Source organism: Pseudorca crassidens, chromosome 5, assembly GCF_039906515.1.
Source record: "Pseudorca crassidens isolate mPseCra1 chromosome 5, mPseCra1.hap1, whole genome shotgun sequence".
Lineage (NCBI taxonomy): Eukaryota > Metazoa > Chordata > Mammalia > Artiodactyla > Delphinidae > Pseudorca > Pseudorca crassidens.
The window spans coordinates 84202784-84227540 of NC_090300.1; the positions used below are offsets into that span (position 1 = coordinate 84202784).

Consider the following 24757-nt stretch of genomic DNA (forward strand, 5'->3'; position numbering starts at 1 on the left):
TTCCCTTTACCTGCTAGGTTCACCAGGTACTGCCCTTGCTACATATATTACATTTTATTATATTATATATGACATAAACTGTTACCACACGTAAAGAGAATGAATTCTGAGAATTCCAAGGACCACTTCATTTAACCATCCCTCAAAGTGTAACTCAGTTTTTACCTCCAGGAAGTTTCCATCTGCACCAGATAGAAATTTCTTCTCCCTCTAAACTTCAGATCCACATTGTCTTTATGAATAATTGGCCTTATGATTAAGGCCTCATATCACCTTAATTACCTTCTGCCTATGAAGCCTCTCATATTATTTTTACTTTATCATCTCACCTAGAGAGCTCCTTCATGCTAGGGAGCCTGTTGTAAACATTTTCTTATCTCCCACTGCTGTGCACAGTAAATGCTCAAGAAGTATCTGATAAATATTAAATGAGTGATTTATAATTGTACCCCTTTGCTTCACCCACAACATCTTACCTCGAGATGCAGCAGGATTACGTTAAGTGAAGGCATCTTTAGATGCATGAGAAGATGGTTTTTTAATGTATCTGTGTTGCTCTTGTTCATAGTCAGTGCAGGGGTAAAGGGTAGGGAACTATCCTCTTCAGAACTGACCCAAAGGAGCCCATTAAATGTTCTTCTCTTGGGAATTTTGGGCTGAGAGACAGAGCCTGGCTGTCTCTGGAACTGCACACAGCAGCACTCCAGAAACTATCCAAACCCTTGTTGATATTCCTGAAACTGCTCTGCTTTCTACCCTTCCAACTACTCGGAGACGCCCTCATATCCTTCTAAAATGTTCTTTTGCTTAAACCAGCTAGAGGTGGTTTCTTTTCTTTTCCGTTAGGAAAACCTGATGTAACAGCAGAATAAGGTGGCACATTGACAACATCACACAGATGATACTCCCCAAATAAAGGAAAATCATTACTTGTGTTATCCAAGTATCCCACTTCACTCAAATAAATTGAATTATTTTCTTTCCTTGAAGAAAAGTGTGGCTTCTAGCTCTCTGAGGAAGAAATGGTAAGTTTGAGACCCAGATAGTATTAACAACAAACAACAACAACAACTTCAAAAGTTATGGAGATAAAAATTATTTTCAAAACCATACATTTTACATGTCATTACACACCATCCTCATACCATCTACACAGAGGTAAACAAATAACTGTAAAATCTGAATAACATTTGCTGTACTTAAATACAAAGATGTTCTTATTAACTCTTCAAAAGGCAGGTGAGAATTTGCATTGATCCAATTCTTACAGTCTTGTCCAGTCCCCCTTGAAGTCAACGTCTGGGCAGTCTGTAAATAGGATTTAGTTAAGCCTGCTGTCCCCATCCATCCATCCATCCATCCATCCATCCATCCATCCTTCCAACATTCTTCTGTGCATCCTTCTGTGTGAGGCATTGTGCTGGATAATGGAGAAATCAGGGTAAGTAAAACATGATTCCCACCCATGAAGAAGCTCACAGAACAGTAGGAGAAACAGTCAAATAACTACAGTGCAATGTGATATCATATAATACAGGCATGAGCAAAGTATTATGATAGCCTCTAACTGCCTAGAGGAATGAAAACAAGGATTCTGAAAGATGATGCTTGAGCTGGATCTTGAAGCAAAGTATGAAACACTCCCAGGGAAATGAACCTTCAGCTCCTAATCCAAAGGACAGAAAATTTTGCTCCTAGTTTAGTGAGAAGAAAATTAAAATGGAATGATAATATCTACCAGGGCCTCCTATTGATTAGGCGAAACCACAGTACAACTCAGAAATCTGGACTGCTTAACGCCAGACTTACAGCACCTAAAAACACAGTCCCCATGAGTTTTTTTTTTTTTTTGCGGTACGCGGGCCTCTCACTGCTGTGGCCTCTCCCGTTGCGGAGTACAGGCTCTGGATGCGCAGGCTCATTGGCCGTGGCTCACGGGCCCAGCCGCTCCGCGGCACTTGGGATCTTCCTGGATTGGGGCACGAACCCGTGTCCCCTGCATCAGCAGGCGGATTCTCAACCACTGCGCCACCAGGGAAGCCCCTCCCATGAGTTTTTAATACTCAAAAAAATCCACTTTTAAACACCTGCCTTATTCTATGCAATGATCTTACCAGCAGGTCCTCTAAGAAGGTCCGTAGGCTTACAATTTTGTGAAAGGGAGTTTAAAAGGCCCAACACATGTTTCACAAGTGGAATAAAGTCCCTGATTTTATATAACTGAATCTCACATTTACTAATTTTGAAATCAGTTCATACCAAACAGTTCTTAAAAGGCAAAGGCAGGGCTTCCCTGGTGGCGCAGTGGTTGAGAGTCCGCCTGCCGATACAGGGGACACGGGTTCGTGCCCCAGTCCGGGAAGATCCCACATGCTGCGGAGCGGCTGGGCCTGTGAGCCATGGCCGCTGAGCCTGCGCGTCCAGAGCCTGTACTCTGCAACGGGAGAGGCCACAACAGTGAGAAGCCCGCATACCGCAAAAAAAAAAAAAAAAAAAGGCAAAGGTAAACAGTTGATTTCTCTGTGGAAAGTTTGGGCCTAAGGGACAAGGCTGGTTCTGTGTCATGAGACTATATGCGTTTTTTTTGTTTGTTTTTGTTTTATAAATTTATTTTATTGATTTATTTTTGGTTGCACTGGGTCTTCATTGCTGCGCACGGGCTTCCTCTATTGTGGCGAGTGGAGGCTACTCTTTGTTGTGGTGCGTGGGCTTCTCATTGTGGTGGCTTCTCTTGTTGTGGAGCACAGGCTCTAGGTGCGTGGGCTTCAGTAGCTGTGGCACACAGGCTCAGTAGTTGTGGCTCACAGGCCCTAGAGCGTGGGCTCAGCAGTTGTGGCGCACGGGCTTAGTTACTCCGCAGCATGTGGGATCTTCCTGGACCAGGGCTTGAACCCGTGTCCCCTGCATTGGCAGGCGGATTCTTAACCACTGTGCCACCAGGGACAGACTATATGGGTTTTAATCTAAAATTTTTTCTTCATTTTCAACTATGTTAGGGAGAACAGCCTGAGATTAAACTACTATCCAAATGTCTTTTTCAAAAGGGAAAAGGAAGCACTCCAACATGGATGTGCGCTAAAACAAACATCTCCTATATAAGTAAGTGCTAAAGTTGAATGTTCTAAACTCCCAACTTAACACCATTTCACACATGAAGACTCCTTGAGATCCCTGCAAGCATGGACTACCGCCAACTCAAGGAGGAAAAATAGTAAGGGCGTGTGAAGAATAAGGAAGAGATGCTGTTTTATGCACAGTTCCTCTAAAAAGTAAGGACCATCTCCTAAATTTATTAAGAGGTTTTTATCTCTTCTTTTTGAAAGAGAACATAAAGAAGGGTGTGAAGGTACAAAAAGGGAACTTGAAATCCAATTGCAAAAATTGCTCATGCAATTGGCCCCCTTCTACGTGGCTTTATAGAAATCTCCTGAGTACCAAAGAGTTTAGGCTTTGACAAAAGAGATCTCCTACATCATGGCATGGCACACTACTGCTTCCTTAGACCTTTTAGGAAATAATCCCCAAGTATTTTTCACAAACCCTAAAGGGCTTTCTACATTAAAATATAACGACAGAAATCAAGAGTAGAATAACTGCAGAACTGTGGTGATGAGTTGTACTAGTTCCAAAGGATTGACTTTCTACTCCAAACAATGAGACAAAGGGCATCATCCCATGGGCACAGTCAGTTCCAAAGTGAGGGACATACACATGTGGATGATCTGAGGCACAAGCTGTGATTGGTCCTAAGAAAATGAAAGGCAGAATCGGGTTCAAAACCCACATCTCATGATTTCTGGTCCTTATTCAGCCAAAGTGTTGAGCTGCTTCATATTTATATTAAACATATTTTGGATCTTTCTCGAAAGTTGCTCTTGGTGCAGCATGATAAGGAAAACCAGATATTTGGCTTGGTAACAGTATCCAAGGTATAGGTGTCACACTCACAGTGAGCTTCTCACCACAGGATGTCTGAGATCTGCTGCCATAGAGAGGACTATGGCTCAATGATGACTACTAGAGTTCAGTTTTCAAAATTTTGGGAATAATCTGATCATAGCCTTTCCTTCTTGTTACATTATAGGACAGGAATTTAGAGTATTCAGTCAACAGGTTCTCCCAGTAACAGGTGATGTCATCCATCTGCAAGTGGTTCAGAATAAACTGGCTTCCCCTAGAGACAAGATTAACAAGAATAAAACACACCATTGAATAATACTAGTAGCTTACACTTGAGCGTTTTTACCTGTGCCAAGCACTGTTCAGAGTACTTTATATAAATTAACTCTGATCTTCAGAACCAACTCTATAGCCATCATATCCACACACATGCATTTGGAAATAGACATGATTTTTTTTTCCTTAAAAACAAATATGTAAACAGCCAATCCTCAGAAACAGTACTTGAATGACTTCAAAGATTTCAGTCTAACTCTACAAAGTATGGGCTTGGGACATATGTGAATGTGTGTTTTCCCCCAAGACAGCTTTGATTCTGATCATCTCTGTATAATGAGGCTGAAATTCAGGTATCACCATGGTAACAGCATTCTTATGACATTAGCTCAGGCAAAATGGGGATGATAAAGTGGAAAAAGAAAAATGAACAGAACTTACCTTTCAGCAATTTCTTGAGCTACATTATCATTTGCTTTTACAAACTGCAACAGCTCCCTAAAATGGAAAGAATTATTAGGCTCTGAAATACAGACCAAGCTCATTAGTACTAAGTCAGAGAGATCACAGAGTGAGGTCCATAGTTAATCTCTAGATATGTGGATGGTGAATTATTTCTTTTTTAAAGCGAAGATAACAGGTCCTCACAGGAACAAAATAATAACAACAAAAGCAGCAACAAATATCTCACACACAGGCAGAAGACAATGTTGTAGTTCCGGAACATATTTGGAAAAATAGAGAAATGTTCAATGATACACATCAAAAATCAATAGTAAAGAAAAAAATTTCCCTCCTGTTTCTTGCTCTGGCCCCCAGAAGAGGGCGCTGAGCTTACATTTCTGGCCCTTCTCCATTCCTCATCCTAGCCCCTCCCTCCATGAGAGGAAACTTGCCTCCGTTTCACTGAGGTCAATTTTCATGCTGTATCTGAAAGTCCTTTTGACAATGTAACACAACTGAATACCCATATCTCTAGTCTTTGAGAGATTAGAACTTTTTCACTGCATACTGTCTGAATGTTACATTTTAAATCAGCATTAGAGAACTTTTAAAAATTAAATCCCACTCAGCCTAGTTGGATAATAATGCAATACTATCTTTGAGAACCAAATATGAAAAATAAAAAGCTTTCAATGGAAAAAGTCATCAGGAGTAAATGTCTTAAATGGCTGGGGACTTAGAGGCAGATTGCAGGAGTCATCGGAAACTCTGCTTGGTGGAGAGCTGCTTACTGAACATTGGAGAGATCTGTTTTGACTGGGATATAGTGAACCCATGGCTTCAGCTGTGGATAGAAGAATTCCAGCCACTCGTCACCGACATGGAAAACAAGTGAACCACACAGAAAGAGGTGTTTTAACCGGAAACTTGCAGCTACACCCCGAAAATTAAACAGATACCTGGAAAAGAAAGAGCAAAATATACTTGAAACTATATGCCTACTTCCACGAATATGACATTTTTTTCTTACTCCCTCTTACCCTTCTTTCCTTTTATTACCCCCTCTCCTTTCTTTTTCCATTTTCAGTCTTCAAGGACACATCAGCATGTCCCTGTGAAGTTTCTATAAACTCCTTGTTGTTCCAGGAGTTAGAGGTTGTTCCTGGGAATATCAGGGTGAGGGGATAAAAGGGATACTTTCTCCAGGGAGAGACTGATAGGGCCAGCAGCTGGGTGCTGGGTACAGCGGATACAAGGCTCAGATGGAAGCAACACCTCACCCTTTGCTACAAGTTTTTCTAGGCCTAAAGTCTTGAACTCATCATGGCCTCCCAAAGCCTTGGTTTTCCCATAGGGTACCCTACCTGGTCAAAGGCATGCCCTGTTCCCTATTCCCTCTTATGAAATCTGGAGAAGACAACAAGGCATACCTAATCAATCTTCAAAGAAATGCCCCCTGGAAAAAAGCTAACTTAGAAAAGAACATTTTCTTTTCAGCATTTCCCATGCATGTACCCCTGTCTCCAACCAGAGCTGCTTCTACCCTATAGTTCCCACTGTGCAGTATAATCAGCATTCATCTCTCTGAATCCCCCCACTGCCCTCCTCCTGACCTGGTTTTACATGTGCATATAATCCTTAGTCCTGGCATTTAAATATAATAGTTACATATGCTTTATTCAGGTTGGACCGTAAATTGTTTTTAATAACCTAATAAGTACTTGATCTAACTTCAGCTCTTGGCTGGGCGGGGTGTGGAGAGAAGGAATCCCATCCCTTTGATTCCAAGCACGCAAGCTCTTTGGAAGCAGGGACCACATTTCATGTCTCCATAGTTCCCACAGAACCTAGTTCAGAGCCTGGTGCACAGCAGACTCCGAGAAAATAACAGCTAAGTGAATTAATGTGACTTTCACAAACCCCGGCTAGACCCTAGTATTAAAACTCTCACCCAAAGTGAAGCTATTCCAAAAGCAATAGGGAAACTAGGAGAGTCAGGAGTTCTGGAAGTCTTACTTGTATTTGCAGTGATCCACAAGATGGACATCCTTAGCAGCTGGCTTTCCCAAGGTATCCTTTCAGTGAAAAGGAAGTTATTAATACTAGGAGTAGGAGCATTTATTGAAGACCACTGTGCAGTAAGCATTGCTAAACATTTCATCAACATGACCTCATTTAAGTCTTATAATAAACAGACTCAGGAGGCATGATTATCCCACTTTATAGATGAAGCAGCCAAGGCTTTGAGAAGTTGGGAGACTTGCTCAGGGTCGCATGGCCCTAAGTAGAAGAGCTTGGGTTTCAACCTGGTTCTGTCTGATTTTAGAGTTTAAGCTCCCTTGGAACCATGTGAATCCCCTGAACTCAGAGGTCATGGCCTGCAGCACATTTCACTCTGTGTAAATCATACTGCACAGGAGGTTACAAATGGTGGCTGGTGGGCTTAGAGGTGTAGCCCACACACAAATTTTGTTGAGCTCACAAAGTATTTAAAAATAAATATTCTAACCACTGCCAACATTTATAGGTGGTAGGGTGTTTCTTACAAAAACCCAGATTTCCAACTTTTCTTGGGGAAAAAAAAGGAAGATTTGGCAAAGAGAGCTCCTATTCCCCTGGGCAGCCATGACCGGACCTTCAGCACTCTCTTCTGCTCACTAGTGCAGCCCCTGGGGGTATCGGAGTTTGAGACCCCCATCTGTATTCCAGCCACGTTAGCAGAGGGTAAACTCGATGAGGGGAACAAGTCTTGTTTGCTTTTGCAGCCTCCCATAGTAGATGCTGGGCTGAATGGATACATTTTTCATATTTTTATTTTTTAACAAAGTTTCTTAGACTGCATTTGCTCCTGTTTGAATTAAGCAGTCACATAATAAATACATGCAGCTTTACTTAGTATTTCTTAGTTTTTACTTAGTTTTTATGACAAGAAGTTTAAACATTTTTCTCATATCATCCTCATATGGTATATGGAAATTTCAGACGAGGACATTTAGGGCTTAAGGTTCTTTGAATAAGGCAAGAAAGAGTTAAGAGGATAGAGATGGACTTCAAACCAAAGAAGCCAGTCATTGCTTTCACCTTAGAATGAAAGGCGAAAGGGAGTTTTAAACAAATGAAGATGCTTATATGTCATTTCCAAAGATTCTGATTCATTCTATTCATTTTTAAGTTCTCTAGTTGGATTGTATAGTCGGGGTTGAGAACCACTGGTTTAAACCAGGGGTTGGCAAACATACAGACCACAGGCCAGATCCAGCCCACTGCTTATTTTTGTACACAACACATAAACTAAGATTATTTTTACCTTGCAAATGGCTGGAAAAAAATCCAAAAGAGAATATTTGATGACACAGGAAAATTACATGAAATTCAAATTTCAGTGCCATAAATAAAGTTTCATTGGAACACAGCCATGCTCATTCGTTTACATATTGTCTACGGCTGATTTCACACTGCAATGGCAGAGCTGAGTAACTACAACCCAGACTCTAGAATCTGCAAAGCCTAAAACATTTACCATCTGGTCCTTTACATAAAAAGTTTGTGACCTCTGTTTAAACCTTCAAAATTGTATAAAATACAAGTCATAATATGGGCCAGAAAAGCAATGTGAGTTTGAAAAAGGATAATTTACATATATGCTAATTTTAGTCCATGGAACTTTCTCTATATTCATCCCAACACTGACAGGAAACCTAATCTCAAATTCTACCCAGGTGGCAACGTTCTTTGAGTGAGAATGTTCACTGCTGTAGTTCTAGTCAGATGATTGGTGATTACTTTCATAGATTTCCAGGCCTGGTTTTTGGTGTATTCTGCATCAACAAGTTTTGGACTTTTCCGAGATAGAAGAATGAGAGGATCTCGTTCTGGACTTGTCCTATAAAAGAAACACATGACATAAAACTATGTGTCCTACACCATAATACTGTTCTCAATCTCTGAAAGGGAAGCAGTAATCGGACCCAATGAAAAAGACTGTACACACTGATGGACAATTCATTGGTTACTTTAATAGAGGAGGAGGGGGATACTAGATCCTACAGCAACTAGGAGGTCCTGGGCTGTTCTCCACTTTACCCTTCAGGGAAGGGGAGTATTTGGCCCTTCTTTGCTTGCATTCTAGTCTTTAGGATTATGTTGTTCTGGGCACTATAGCCATATCCCAGGGAATTATTTCCCTTTTCGAAGATTCATGTAACCTCTAATCACTGGTACTCATAGCTGTGTGACTAGGTAATCACCACTCACCAAAACAGCTACGTGACCTTTGTGGGGTGTGCTTTGTAAAATCCAGTATAATATTTAAATTAAAAAGAAAACTGAAAGGCTCAAACACCTGAAAACTGCATGTAGAAAAAGTCCTAGTTATGGTCCTAGTAGCAGATGGTCTTGACATTTGAGGGGTCATGGACCCCCTGAGAATCTGATGAGAACTGTGGACCCCCTCTCTAGAAAAATGCACATATCCCCATATAATTTCAAGGAATCCCTAAAACTCCTGAAGTCCACACATGGATCCCAAGTTAAGAATCTGATCTGAAGATCTGAGAACCAGAGAGGTTGATAAGGAAGCGTAAGCAGTTGCTGTTGGGCTGAAGTCCACTGCGAGTGAAGAGAGGCTGTGACCTCGGACAAGGATGCTCTGAGAAAACTGCAAAACTCTCTCCCTAAACATTCTCTTTTGTATTCATCTGTCTAACAGGTACTCATTCTGCATCTATGTGGTGGGTACTGTTCTTAGCACCAGGGATATGGAGCTGAACAACATGGACAGTGTCCTTCCCCAACCTTTTCTCTTTCCCTCTTCCTCCCTTCCTTCCCTGCTTCCCTCTCCATTTTCACCAGTCTCAGTCTGCGCTTCCACCACTATTTGGCAGCCACATGGTCTGATGAAAAAGGCAGTCAGAAGAGCTGGTGATGGTTCCCACTCAGCCATTAAGTGGCAGAGGGACTGTGGGCACGATCATAAGCTACTCCTAGGAAACTGTAATCTCTCAGGCAAGAGGACAACTCATTGTTCTGTTCAGCATTATATATAGTCAAAGCCCATCACACTCGTGGCACTTTGTAAATATCTGTTGAATGACTGGACAGATGAACTTTACTTCTTGGAATTTCAGTTCAACTTAGAGTGATTTGGGCAAATAATTTGAGTTCTTCTCTAGTCTAAAATTCTGTGATTCTATGTTTATTTCTTAGTTATCTTAGCTTTCTCTTTAAACTAGGGTTCCTCACACCCTCAAAATTACTTATATTTTGCACATTAACTGGAAAAATACTTTTGTAAAATGTCAGAAAGTATAATCACCTTGATCCTCGGAAATATGCTGTGGAATTTTTCTTTTTCCATGGCCACTGTGCTGCTGACCTAAAAATAGATTTCATTAGTTTCTATGTTTCTTCCTTAACTATATAAGGATGACTTTGAACCATTTCTGAAGATTAGTTGAGATCTTCACATTGTGAAATCAGTCTGATCCAGGCTACTCCAAAGAAAAAGCTCTAAATAACATTATGTTCCCTTTTGTTATGACTTCATTCCTATGGAGATGCTGGCAAGCAATATCTGCAAATCTACAGTTTGGTAAATAAGTTAACAACATTGAAAGAAATGTTCCCAAAACTAAGTGACATGTTTAGGGCTATTTAATTCAGTACAATGAGGATTTCTTCCCCACTTTAATTAGAGTCTATTGATAAAATTAACAGGCAAAGACAACTGCAGAAAGTATCAGAAACTGAATTAAGGGCAAGGAAACAAATCACTTCCTGACTTCATGTTTTAGATGCATAGGAGCTATCATCAGATTTAGTCCGATTTTCCAAAGCACCTGGTATCCCCAAAACTGTACTTAGTGCTCCATAAAGACGAAGTCCCTGAAACTCAGGTCTCAGTACCCATTACCACAGCCAGCCTTCCTTGCTGAAACTGCTAGTCCACAGATGCATCATTCTTAACTTACTTTGTAGGAACCCTTCACAGAAGTTTGTGTAGAGTCTTCCTCTGAAAAAGGAGGGGGTTGGACTGAACTGGAGTTAATGAGGGATTTGTGAGCTACTTGCTGTAATGGAGAGATTTAGAACATAAACTTTTCAGGTAGAGATACTTTTCAGATTCAGATAGTGTCCCATTTTCTCTCAGGTGAGACCACTGCTCCTATTTTCCTGGCTTATCTTCTAGTTCTTTCTTGCTGGATCATCTTTACCCGATTCTCCAGTCCAACTATTTCTCTGTCTCATATTCCCTCCCACCAAAATATAAACACTATAGCAATGGGTTTTTTTGTTTTTTTATTTTTAATGAAAAAATAGTAATATACTCATTATATAAAATTCTAATAGTAAAAAAAATTCATCTGGAATCTCCCCACCTACAGATAACTACTTTTAACAATTTAACGTTTCAGTGAAGAATTTCCTTCCAATCGTCTCTCCACATCAGTGGTTCTCAGTTGGGGGTGATTTTGCCCCTCTACCCAAGGGGACATTTGGCCGTATATAAAGATATTTTTTGATTGTCACTACTAGGGGATTGCTACTGGCGTTAGTGAGCAAAGGCCAGGGATACTGCTAAACAACCTACAACGCATAGGACAGCCCCCTACAACAAAGAATGATCTAGCCCCAAACATCAAGAGTACCAAGATTGAAAAACCTTGCTCTATATAACAGAGATCATACCATGCATGTTGCTAGCTAACATTCTTATTAGGACATATTATAGATAATAATAAGAGCCAACACCTATATAGCACTTACCATGTTCCAGGCAGTGTTCTAAGTGCTATATAAATATAAACTCATTCTCATGACCTTACAAGGTAGGTTTCATTAACCCTACTTTATATTTGAGGCCCTTGAGAGGTTAAGCAATTTGTCTAGAGTCACACAGCTAATAAGATCCAGAGTTTGAACCCAGAGTCCCTGTTTTTAAGTTCTATGCTACCTTTACTTTCCATTCATGCACAGTATTCCATTTTATAACCATGTCGTAATTCACTTAATTCCTTACTGGTGGGCTTTCAGGTAGTTTTAAACATTTTTCTTTAAGAAACAACACTGAAGTGAATATCCTTGTACACACATCTTTGCATGCTTGTCTACTTATCTTCTTAGGATAAATTCTTGAAGTAAAATTGCTGGGTCAAAGGATATAAACATTTTACATTTTCACATATACTGCCAAACTACCCAACAAAAAATGCATCAATTTATACTGAAATTTTGAGCATAAACTTCCTTGGTCCCTGGGGAAAGCCGCAGACACAGACTTGAATCAAGTATCATCTCTGTTTTCTCTCTCCCTCATTCTTCCTACCCGCCTACCCACCCCTCAAATGACCCATGTCTCCCGGCAAGCACTAACAGCGGCCACCACAGCTTGGTGCTGCCCCAGCCCTCTTTTATAACCCCACCCCTCCGCTGACCATAGAGTGAATTCTTTAAATGCACAGGGACACTGAATTCTTCCACAGAGTAAAAAGTAAGTCAATGGGGACAAACTCCCAAAAGTTTATAAAAATAGGAAAATGCCAGGCAGACATCAGTGTAGATAAGCAAGTAGATTACTAAAGTTTAAAGGTGAGAAATGAAATCATGGGGCTAGAGATTCTGAACGGAGGGCTCTGAAAAATAAAATTGCAATTCTATAATCATGAATAGATTCAACTGAAGAATAAAAGGGGAAGGTATCAAAAGAAAAACAAATTCACTTAAGATTAGATTTTAAAACATATGCTATCTCCCTAAAAATTGCTTATTAGTTTACAAGGGCGGTAACTACACAGTAGAGGAACCTGATATAACACCTTGACCAGGTGATCAAAATTAACATCTCTAAGGAGAGGTGGATACACACAAAATCATTTATGTAAGTATCTGAGCCAGCAGTGCATAAACTGAATCTAATCATGAGGAAATAGACAAAACCAATCTGAAGAGCATTCTATTAAAAATGTTCAGTGTCATTGTATCAAAAATGTTCAGTGGCCTGTATTCTTCAAAATGTCAGAGTCACGAAAGAGAAAGACAGACTGAAGAGCTACTGCAGATTAAAGATTAAAGAGACATGAGGACTAAATACAACACATGATGCTGGATTGGCTCCTGTACTGGAGGGGGAATGTGCCTTATGGGACATTATTGGGACCACTAAGTATTAAATTAATATTGTTTCCTCTAATTGACAATTGCAATGTGGTTATAAAAGAGAACACTCTTGCTCTTAGGAAATATGCACGGAAGTATTAAGGGGTACAGGGTCATAAGGTATGCAACATATTCTCAAATAGTCCAGAAAACAAGAAATTATGCATATATTACACATGCAGCCTACATGTCCATCAAAGGACACAATAAATTAAATTATTATCCGATGGAATACCATGCAACTGTTTAAAATAATGAGGTCATTTCATATGTACTGACATGGAAAGATTTCTAAGACACCAATAAGCGGGGAAAAAGTTGCCTAAGTTGGATACATTTATAAATTTTTATGAGCATGTAAAGGTTTCATATTCAGAAAAAAATTGTTTTTAAAATGATTTTAAAAACAAAATAGATGTACAGCAGGTGGGAAAAGAGCTACAAAAAGAAGAGTGTGAAAAGGGTATTTGCAAGAACCTGAAAAAATAAAAAAAGGATTAGAAAACTAAAGTCAGGAATAACTTGGAGAAAAAAAGGTTTAAGACATTTTTATTTTTCCCTCTCTCAAAATTATGTTCAAAATGAAATGCTAAGTAAGAAATGATGGTCTCAATGTCTGGAGAACATAGGAAATATTAAGTAGTCAAGTGGAGAGAATAATGCACTTGGAAACCTAGACTTCAGGCCTAAATTGGTTCCTTGACCAAGTCACTTAACCTCTCTGAGCCTGAATTACCTCATCCCTGAAATAAACAGTTGGACAAGAACAATTTCCAGGTCCAGTTCTATGAAGTATGAGACCAAGTTATCTTAAAAAATAACTTCCTAATTATACCTACTGAATAATAAACTTGTTTCTTCACCCAGTGGCTCTAGCTGCCACTGAGGACTGCGGCCTTATATGCTTCTCCAGAGAAGGGACTTTCTCTTCATCTCATTTAAATCTCCAGCCACACTTAGTACAGGTGATAGATATCTGTGGAAATGAAGTTGAATTAAACTACTGCTTTCCCTACATCTGAGAGAATACCTAGAAAGGTGTGTTTTTAGAAGTTTGCTCATTAGGTACCAATGTTGTTGGAATGATTCATGTAAAATGTAGCTAGGTAAGAAGTACCTACAGCTTGATGACCTGGACAATCTAAATTCTGAAATAATGGCGGGGTACAGTCAACAGGCCAAGGCAGGTTTCAATCGTGAATTAGAGAGTATTTGGCTTGTACTTGAGATATCTATGGGACATTTATACCCACACCATCCCTGCCTGAAGGACTTAGCTCTTAATTACAAAGTACATTTATGTGCTTCCAAGTAATTTTCTATCCTTCCCCACAGTATGGTCATTCATTTTTTCCTACTTATGAAAGTAACTCACTCTTATTTAGAGAAACTTAACAGTACAGAAAACTTTCAAGAAGAAGAGGCTTCTAGAATCCCTCCCACAGAAGCATTGCTGACACTTTAGGGTAGGTTCTTTTGCTCTTTTTCTATGGATATGTAAATATTTTTATACACATACAAAATTGCTTATGCTATAGTTTTTTGTCTTTCATTTTTAGCTTAAAAGTTAGTCCTTAAAAAAAAAAGTTAGTCCTTTTAAACAAAATTAATTGTTTATACTTTACTGTTTACTTCAAGACGACCCACAGAGGGATAAATAAAACCTCTCTAAAGGACCTACCTTACCAGGTCTTCTCTGAAGAGGTCCCACCGTCCAAGACCGGTAGGATATATTGGCCAAACAGCGGGTCCTCCTTCCCAAAATGTCCAAGCAGGATACATGATATCATGGTACTCTGATGTCTTCAACAGAAACAGAGAGGTTATTCTAAGTCAGTCTCAGAGCAGAAGAAGCAGCAGCAAACTGCATTCATGCCACGGGATCTGGAAAAGGCCTTGCCCCAGTGTTATATTGTCAAAGATATATTTTCCCTAGTCTTCAAAGTCTAGACTCTAGATGCTAAAAGGCAAAAATGACCATGGGTTAAAATTCGTGGGCTGACTGAACCCCAGAATACGAAATCACACTAAAGGTCAACTTTTCCAGTTCCCCAAAGTTCTGTTTTTCTAGAGGACATACACTGTTGGAGTTTTTAGTTTAGGGAAATAATATACCCAATTCTGAATGATCACATAGCTGTCTCATCTTTTAACTGATATTACACTCGGAGTGTATACTATCTTACCAGTTCTTAGTTATTTCCTAGATAGGTCTTTTCGGAGCAAGAATTAGGAAACATAGTGCAATAGTTGAGAGTGTGGGCTCTTGAGAAAGATCATCTGACTCCACCTCTTTCCAACTCTAGGCAAGTTACTTAATCTTTCTATGCTTCAGTCTCCTTACGTTTATAACTGGATAAATAATAATATCAATAATATTATCTATCTAATAGGCTTGTTTTGAATATTAAATGAGTTAGTACATGTAAAAAACTTAGAACAGTGTCTGACACAAAGTAAACACTCAGTAAGTGTTAGTATTACCTATTACTGTGGCACTGCTGAGCTCCCATTGGTTGGTCGATAAATTGTGAGTTATTTTTTGGTTATTTTTCTTTTTTGATCAGGGTCAAAAGTAGTGATGGGCAGAATGCGGGGGGAAGGGTGTTATCCCACATCTTTTGAAAAAAGTTTGAAGCCATTTGTTCCCTTTACATGGTAACTTCCCTTAAAATTCTGGTCACTGATAAGCCTCTAATTCTACTGTTTCTTCCATTGGAATTACATATGCAATATGCTGTTTGTCTTCTTTCAAATATTTAAAAAATGGTACGTGATTTATCAAGCACCTCAGGCGTAACAGCTGCTCAAAAGAAACTGCATATTTATCATAAAGCTGACAGACTAAAATCCCTCCCTCGCAAACTAAGAGTCACTGGCTCAGAAAAAAAAAGGGAGGGGATTAAAGATGAAAGGAAAGTTAGTATACTGATGGTCATACTTATTATCCACAGAAAAAACAGATAAGTAATAAACACAAAGTCCTTACTGACTTACATGGGAGCCTCTATCTGTTCTTCTGAGAGGGCTTCATGAGAAATAACGGGACCAAGCACTTTTGAGAAATGAGGCTAAACCATGGGAAATGCAACACAAATGTGGCCTCAGCCCACTTGCAACACAGGAAATAAACAAGTCTAGAGAGAAAGTAAACTGTGATAAAGAAAAAGTGGGGATAAAAAGTTCCTCTGCTTTGGAGACACCAAATCAGAAATGGAGTTATTTTCTCAAAGCTCAGAGGGTTTTCTTAAACCCACTCTTCTCCTATAGAATCTCCCATCCACTCTCTTCTAGCCTCCCCCCATCCCTGCCCCCAAATGCTTTCATATTTAGTCTCTAGGGAATGAAGGCCCATTCCTGCTACTACACCATTTACAAGAACCTGAGTACTAAGATATTCACTGTCCCAAGTTCCCCAAGCCCACAAGTGTGTCCTAGTACTCCTATCTCTCCATAATTAGATCCAAAGATCACCCCCTCACATATCCCTCTCGGGTATCGCCGGCATATCCCCTCACTGCATTGCTGGGGTGCAAAGTGTGTGAAGTTATCTAGCACCTTCAGTCTCACTGTTAGCCAGGCTGGGACCCTGGGATACAGTGGCCGGACAGACGATACCTAATACTATGGTTGATACATACAATGTAGAAGCTCAGCAAATCTTTTCTTTGAATGCAGGCTTTCCCTAACTTCAAGCCCATGAGTTTTCTTGGGCCACTCTCTCCCATGCTCTGTAGGATCTCTGAATCCCACCTCCAATGTCCTAGAGGTTCCTCAGGCCTCTCTCATTCCCTACCCTCCATCCCTAGCCCTATAGACACAAGCAACCTTACTCACATCACTTATGGGTCCTCAACCCCATCTGCTCAGTCTTATCGTTCAATGACTGTGAAGCTAACAGGGACACAGACCCACTTTTGGACCTCAGGCCTCATCCTCACCATCACCCATCAGACTCTGCCACAGTCATCTCTTGCTTATATGCTAGAGGACCACCCTCCATCCCCTCATATGGCTCTTCCTATACTTACCTTACTGAAGGAGAAGACTGGAATGGCAGGCTCCATCCATTTAGGAACCTGAGGATAATCTCGTACATTGATCACCATCTCCATGTCAGGGAGGCGCCCAATAACTTCCAAAATAAAGTGTTCAACACCACTACACCTGTCAACCAGAAATACCACAACTTCACCAGAGCAGTGCCTGCTCTCGGACAAGGCAGGGTCCCGCTTACACTTTCAAAGTAAGACAAGCCAGTGTTCAGATAATCAGCCTCCTGCAAAGTGTCCTGAGAGCAATGCTCCTGAAAGGACTACTCCACTCTTCCATATGGTGCCAGTTACCTTTTCTGGCTAAGCTGCTCCAGCTTACAATACTTAATAAAATTTTCCGACTAGATCATCCTAAGTTTGAAGAGAGTGTTATTGCTACTCCCACCATTTCCTCTCCTCTTTTCATTCCCAGCATTTCTTTATTTCTCCTACACGGAACAGTTTAATTAGTAAGCAAGATACAAATTTTGATAAGAACTGGAAAAGCTGATTTTCTAATTGTGTCCCTTGGGCTTTGCATCTCACAAAGACATTATTTTTATTTCCACCATAACTAAGTCTCATAGTTTATGAGGAAGGATAGGAAACCTTTCATTACCTTCAACCTGAATACAGAACACTATTAAAATCAGTTTTGCAAGCCAGAAAGAGTGCCATGTATATAATCACAAAGACTGTAATATTGCTTTCAGAATAGACTTCCTGGGAATTCTCAGAGGATTTCTGGAAAAAAAGTGAGTATACACTGACAGCTAACTTTTCTTCCCCATCCTTTGAGGTCCTGACCAGCACTATACTGGGGGGCAACATTCCAAGGCCTAACCAAAATTTTCTGGCAGCATGAAAATGACTGATTTAAAATATTGATTTATACACAGGGTGATAACTACAAAAAATATCAATAGTTCATAAACATAAGAAAAGATGGTCAACTGTACTACTATAAGGAAATGCCCCCAAAGCCAAACTTATAAAAACAGAGAAAGTGCTTAACAGAGGCTGGGGAATAGGGGGAAAGGACAGATGTTGTTTAAGGGTACAAACTTACAATAAGCAGTAAATAAGCCCTAGAGATCTAATACACAGTGTACTGAGTATAGACAACAAAATGGTATTATAATTACCAAACTTGCTAAGAGACTAGAACTTAATCATTCCCACTACTATAAAAGAGAATAATTATGTAACGTGATAGAGGTGCTAATTATCACAATAGCAATCATATGAAAATAAATGTATCAGATTAACATGTTGTACATCTTAAATTTACACAATGTTATATGTCAAGTATATTTCAATAAAAAAATTAAGTATCACCATGACAAAAGAAAAAATCTAGTGAAGCTAGATGCCAGTTTTCATCAATCAGATTGTCAAAGATCAAAGAGTCTGATAATACATAGTGAGAGTGTGAGGTCTATTCTGAGCACATGATACAAGGCTGGTGAAAGTGTAAACAGGCACAACCTCTTTGGAGGATATTTGGTTCTATTTATCAAGATTTTAAAAACACATTAATTGGCCAATTAATTTTACTCTTAGGAGCTTAGCCTGCAGAAGTATTCACATGAGTGTTCAAAGGTCTAATTTCAAGGATGTTTACTGCATCATTGTTTACATTAGTCAAAAGTGAAAGGGGAGGACCTCCCTGGTGGTGCAGCAGTTAAGAATCCACCTGCCAATGCAGGGGACACCGGTTCAAGCCCTGGTCCGGGAAGATTCCACATGCCCGTGGAGTAACTAAGCCCATGCACCATGACTACTGAGCCTGCGCTCTAGAGCCCATGAGCCACAACTACTGAGCCTGCGCACCTCAACTACCGAGCCCAAGCACCACAACTACTGAAGCTCACGTGCTCTAGGGCCCGCGTGTCGCAACCACTGAGCCTGTGTGCTGCAACTACTGAAGCCTGCGCACCTAGAGCCTGTGTTCCGCAACAAGAGAAGCCACCGCAGTGAGAAGCCCATGCACCGCAATGAAAAGTAGCCCCCGCTCACTCCAACTAGAAGAAGTCCATGCACATCAATGAAGACCCAACACAGCCAAAAGAAAAAAAAAAAAAATTAAAGGGGAGTGGTGGGGAAAATTTTAAGTGTCCATTGATAGAGGACTCAATAAAGAAATCCATACAATGGGTTTTTATGCAGCTATGAAAGAGTTCTCCATGTACTCCTATGGAAAAATTTCAAAATCTACCGTTACAAGGAAAGGAAAAGTAAGTTGCAGGACAGAAGATATAGCATGTTCTAGTTTGTTGATGAATCTAGATAATTGTATATGCAGAGATTATTTCTGGCAGGCTGTAAAAGAAACTGGTAATTGTAGTTGTCTCTTGAGAGAAGGACTCAGGGACTAGTGGTCTGGTGGAGGGGGGTGTACGGTGGTAGAGAAACTTCCTTTTCATTGTACATACTTTTGAGTTATCCAAATATTTTACCATGTGCATGTAACACTCCTTTTTTCTCTTTTCTTTTGAACACTTTACTGGAAATACGAGCAGATGCAATAAAGCAAGAAGAATATTAAAGATATATAATAGGAAGAGAAAATTTTAAACTGACTTTATTTGTAGATCCATGATCATCTATGTAGAAAATTTTAAGTAATCTAGCCAAAACCTATTACAGCTAGTAAATGAATTTAGAAATGTAGCATATTTTATATACTAACAATGGCCACATAGAAAATGAAATTAATAAAGTACTATTTACAATAACATCAAAAATATGTAATACCCTGTGATTATTTTGACAAGAGACATTCAAGACCTACATACTAAAATCTACCAAACAATGGAGAGAGTAATTAAAGATGTAAGTAAATGGAAAGATACACCCTATTCATATATCCAAAGACCCAATATTAATTTTTTTACTGAAGTATAGTTGATTTACAATGCTGTGCCAATCTCTACTGTGCAGCAGCAAAGTGACTCAGTTACACACATATATAAACTCTTCTTTTATATTCATTTCCATTATGGTTCATCACAGGATATTGAATATAGTTTCCTGTGCTATACGGTAGGACCTTGTTGTTTATCCATGTAACACTCCTTTGATACTGAAAAAAATTACTCGTTAAAAAGTTTTTTAAAAAATGTATTACTGCAGTACATTTACATGTAACAGCTGAAACATTTATTTTCTTTCCCATTCAGCTTTTAAAATAGCACTCTCTCACATACGGTACAATTCTATTTATATAAAACTCTAGGAAATAAGCTATAATGAGAGAAAGCAGATCAGTGGATGCTTGAGGACGGGGGTGGAAGGAAGGCATGGCGGGGAAAGGGGGAGAGAGGGACTGCAAAGAGGCACAAGGCAACTTTTGGTAGTGACAGATATGTTATTTTGGTTATATATATACTTATCAAATTGTACACTTTAAATATGTGCAGTTTATGTCAACCATACTTCACTAAAGCTATTATTTAAATAATACTATTATTCTCTACCTTTGAAATGATGTGACTCCCGTATTTTTTTTTGTTTATTTCTGGTTTTTTTGGGGGTTTTTTGCCACGCCACATGGCTGGCGGGATCTCAGTTCCCCGACCAGGAATTGAACCCAGGCCCTGGCAGTGAAAGCCCAGAATCCTAACCACTAGGCCACCAGGGAACTCCCTCCGGTGTTAATTAGACGGTGCTCCAGTTCCTCAGCAAAATCTTTCAGCTCATCCTTGAAAGGCTGAGTTTACATTTTCTTTTGTTCAGAACTGAATACTTTAAATGTCATAGATGTTTCTCAACCTGGGTGAAGTAAAAGTATCTAGACCTAGAAAGATACTTCTTTTGGCCAGATGAGAGTCTGAGACATTACACAACTGTGTCCATTTCATTAAGGACACTGGTTCTGAATATTTCGTTTTATTTCTCTTTTGTTTAACTCTATTTTCCTTAGTTGTATATGTATTAATCGTTGGAATAGGGAACTTTCAACACATTAGGACCTTTCATTGTCAGTGAAAGGTCCTGTGCTCTCTTAATATTTCTAAGAGCTCATGATTCTGACCAAAAAGCTCTGGGGTCTGGAATAAGAGCCATGTGCCTTTCAGAAACTTTGAGAGTGCTACTTAATTTGATCTGGAGACTGTTCAGCTAACTATTAAAGTCCAACAATGGACTTTCAAAGTCCAACAATGTCTATATTCACATTTTTTTTCTCATTTGTAGAAATTACAAATTCCTCTATGCTCATAATTTGTAGTTAAAGTCTCTATTATTGTTCCAAGTAATGAAACAAATGTCTATTTAAAATACCTCAGTGATTTTCCCCACTACCACCTTATTTGCCCCTGACACTTGATAACCAAAATTATGATTACCTCAGAGTGTGGGATATTAAATGATCTTTATTTTGTTGTTATTGTCCTTGTTTTTACATATTTTACATTACAGTGAAAGTATACTAATTCATAATAAAGTTGTTATTATGAACAAATAATATAAATCCTTATGACCAAATGGATGCATGTTTTTTACAATACTGCTTATTTATTTTACTTGTAATGACATAACATCATTTAGAAAAAAGATCTTAGTAAGGGAATATCCTGCCTTCTGGGTTTTGTACTTTGTAATTTTATAAAGAGTAGAGGTTTTGTTTTGTTTTTTTTAAAGACTCCTGGGAATTCCCTGGTGGTCCAGTGGTTAGGACTCTGTGCTCTCACTGCCGAGGCCCCGGGTTTGATCCCTGGTCAGCCGAGTGGCAGGGCCGGAAAAAAAAAAAAAAGACTCCTAAGAGGAAGGTTTATCACTTGTTGTACATAATGCTGCCTAACGCCAACTTCCAGGCTTAGTCTGTGACCCTCCCTGCTCCCCGCCAGCTCTCAGCCCACTGATATGTAACTTCAGCTCTCACACCTGAAGTCCTGGCCAGTGGAGCCTGCGTAATCTGCAGCACCAGTTATTTCTCTTGCTTTTCCACCACCTTCCTTTGAATACTTGGTATCTAGAATAGTAGTTGGCCCCTGACAGTCAGTCAACGCTTCTCCTCCTCCTTCAGCCCAGCTCACTCATGCTAGGTCTCATCAGCCTGTGTCCTGCAGCTACTATATCTGGGGAAGGAGAAAGGGCAGAGTCACAGCCAGTACAATCAGTGATGTGCCTCAGCCTTACAAAGAGAGAGGAGACAGGCTTTGATATAGGAGAGAGGAGAAGAGAGGTTGGCAAGAAAAATTCCCAGGCAAGCAGAAGAGTTTGTCACTATTTTGTAGTCCTACTGAAATGTGAGGAAGGGTTTACCTGTAAGTCCCTTTCATTGGACTCTCTATAAGAGTAGTATCAAGTAAGCCCTTATGCAATAAGATCAGAAGATATATGTACCTCATAGCTCTTACCTTGAGGGGAACATGCAGTCATTTTCTCGGTATAATCTGTTCTTAATGATCTGATAGTGGGTCCCTAGCTTCCGTCTCACTACCTCCGCCATCATCTTCCTGGAGATACCTCCTCGGAAAGGGGTCAGATCCTCTTCTATGACACTGGGAAAGAATGGGAATCATCAGGGAAGGCAGGCCAAGAGAATAATACCATTCCACCTACTTCGTATCTGTGGGTCTAGGCTTAGTATTAGGGAACATGTAAGCTATGGGAAAGAATAGAGGGCAGGAATGAGCAACCTCTTTCCTGGAAGCACCTTAGGCGATCTAAAATATCAACAACAACAAAACCACAAAAAAGAAAAAGCAAGTCAATATCTCTTCTACCTCCCTCCATCTGGATTGCCCCTCCTTGGCCTGATGCATATTTCTCCTTCACTGCTCATGCCACACCCACGTCCTCCCAGTCACTGCAGTCCCACTGACCTCCCCTTCTTTGAATCTCACAGAAGGTATGGTTTATGCCTTACAGCCTGACACTGTTTGAGTCCCATGTTCTAGTCTGTTTGGCCCCTACCACCCTGCATACTCTAGCAGTATGTATGACTGACAGGAGTAACCAGAAATTACACTATTTTGAACCCCTTTTAAAGTTCAATACATAGCAAGTTTTCAGTAAGTATCACACACATCAGGTGAATTTTTTGAGGAATCACAGAATAACATAATGTGGAGTTAAAGGACCCTGTTATTTAGCTGATGAGGAATCTGAAATCTAGAGAAGTGAAGTGTCTCGGATCTGGGACTTGGATCTGGGACTAGAACCCAAGGCTGATTTCAAAGTAATCTTTCTACCATAACACACTCCAGCCCTAATTTGCATACATTAAAGATAACCAACAAGAAACTTATGATTCGATTCATTTAAATATATGTTCATTCCTTCAACAGTATTTATTGAGTACTTACTGAGAGCCAGCACCGGGAATATGACAGTGAATATAAGACATAGGTCTTGACCTCAAGAAGCTTTCAGTCCAGGGGAGAAAGCAGACAAGTACATGTACTAATTCCCACAACGAGTTAACAGGCACCTGGGCCTCTCCTCTCCCAGGGTATTTTTATCCCCCAGAAATATAAGAAAACCACCACAAGGACCCTGTCTGCTCTCAAAACATGCTTGGCTCTCTGACCACTGCAACCAAGGTCTCTTGGGGATTTTAGGGAATTTCCTCCTGACAAGATCTAAATTCTTAAAGACACGTCAAAGAAAAGAACTCACCCATGGTAGCAGCTGCAGTTTTGACTTGAACATGGTTCATAAATCTCCAAAGCCCTGTTAATTTGGTCAATAAATACTTTCCATTTTGAACCTTCAAAGAGTGAAGTAACAAAGTTAACAAAATACTCCTGAGCACTCTTATTGACTAGCAGCAAGCAGGCAGAACCAACAGAAGGTCAAAACTTTTAGACACCCTCTTCTCATCCCACTGGTGGAAATGAACCTCCAGGAAGGATTCATTCTACAGTTCTCCTGCACTCAGGTCAAGTCTGCCCCTTTACTCGGGCTGCCAGGTATCCAAGAAATGGGAAAAATTCCACGCTTACTGCCTGACACTCAGAAGGTTATGGATAAACTGGTGACACGGATTCTCAACTTTTACTAATCAAACTGAGCTCCACAAAGAGGATCGATTAAAAGCCCCAGGCATTATTAACCTTCCCTTCATCTCTTCTGGCAATGGACTAAGAACACTACACACACACACACACACACACACACACACACACACACACACACGAATTATCCCCCAGTGTGTTAGGGAGGTGCGGGGTAGCCGAGCGTGGGCCATACCCGCTGTGGGTAAACAGGGGCATGGCCGTCCCCTCCCCTCTATCACTCAATTCCGGAGGATGGGTTACTCTCCAGGGTTCTGGGCAGGAGAAGCACTACCAGACACCTAAACGCACTCTCCGCTCCGAGGTGCCCCCGTGCCCCCTGCCCAGCTCTGCCCCGCAGCGGCCACAGCACGAGCGTGGCGCCGGCCGCAACGGGGAGCGAGGGGCGCGGGAGAGCGCCTCGGGACCGGGCCAGACTCCGAGCCCCAGCGGTGGGCTCGGCCCTGTCCGGAGCCCACCTGACTCCTTCTGGCAGCCCGGCACCGGGGGCAGGAGTAGCAACAGCAGCCACAACCGAAGCTGGGAGCGCACCCACCGCTCCATCGCCAGCCCTCCCACTGCCAGGTCCAGGCTGCAGCGCGAGCGGGCGGAAGCGCAGCCCCGCACAAAGATGGCCGTGGAGCCGCACCACGTGGGCGGAGGGCCGCCCCGCCGTGAGACTGCTGCGCTCAGCTCTGCCTCCGGATCCTGGTCCCGAGCCCGGCCAGCCGCAAAGTGTCCCTGGGAAGGCGGCGCGGGGAAGCTGGGCACCCACGGCGCAGCTAACCACAGTGCGGTGCGGGGTGGCTGTAGCTGACCTGCTCGTTTGTTTAGAGCCGAGCTATCCACATATCCACATATATAGCTCTCTCTCTCCCTCTGTCTCGCGCGCGCTCTCAGGTGAAATCGGATCCCAGGAGAGAATGAATAAATGGCACCCCCAGG

At 40.8% G+C, this 24757-nt stretch overlaps 1 protein-coding gene across 4 annotated transcripts; it reads right to left on the minus strand.

The window, feature by feature from the left end:
* Positions 1 to 1080: 1080 nt before the first annotated feature.
* Positions 1081 to 24683, minus strand: POGLUT1 (protein O-glucosyltransferase 1). 4 transcript variants are annotated; one of them, XR_010943718.1, is made up of 12 exons: positions 24292 to 24456; positions 23436 to 23526; positions 22172 to 22315; positions 16806 to 16941; positions 14456 to 14577; positions 9935 to 9994; positions 8404 to 8503; positions 6637 to 6695; positions 5412 to 5579; positions 4618 to 4674; positions 3949 to 4174; positions 1284 to 1420 (listed from the first exon to the last, which is right to left on the minus strand). XR_010943718.1 is itself a non-coding variant. In XM_067738810.1 (11 exons), exons 3-11 carry the CDS (start codon positions 22264 to 22266, stop codon positions 1117 to 1119), a joined length of 1101 nt encoding a protein of 366 aa, XP_067594911.1. In that variant the 5' UTR covers positions 22267 to 22315; positions 23436 to 23526; positions 24369 to 24683; the 3' UTR covers positions 1081 to 1116. The 4 variants fall into 4 exon arrangements, 3 of the variants coding, with proteins under 3 accessions (XP_067594911.1, XP_067594909.1, XP_067594910.1); XM_067738810.1 differs by lacking the exon at positions 3949 to 4174 and having other exon boundaries at positions 1081 to 1420; positions 24369 to 24683; XM_067738808.1 differs by lacking the exon at positions 3949 to 4174 and having other exon boundaries at positions 1081 to 1420; positions 24292 to 24464.
* Between the last annotated feature and the right edge of the window lie 74 nt (positions 24684 to 24757).

Coding starts and splice junctions, on each gene's coding strand:
- POGLUT1 (XM_067738808.1), bottom strand. CDS start 24,376: ATGGAGCGGTGGGTGCGCTCCCAGCTTCGGTTGTGGCTGCTGTTGCTA. Junction 23,527..24,291: donor GGGCTGCCAGAAGGAGTCAG/GTGGGCTCCGGA, acceptor CACTCTTTGAAG/GTTCAAAATGGAAAGTATTT. Junction 8,504..9,934: donor GCATATTTCCGAGGATCAAG/GTGATTATACTT, acceptor TTTCTTTTATAG/GACAAGTCCAGAACGAGATC.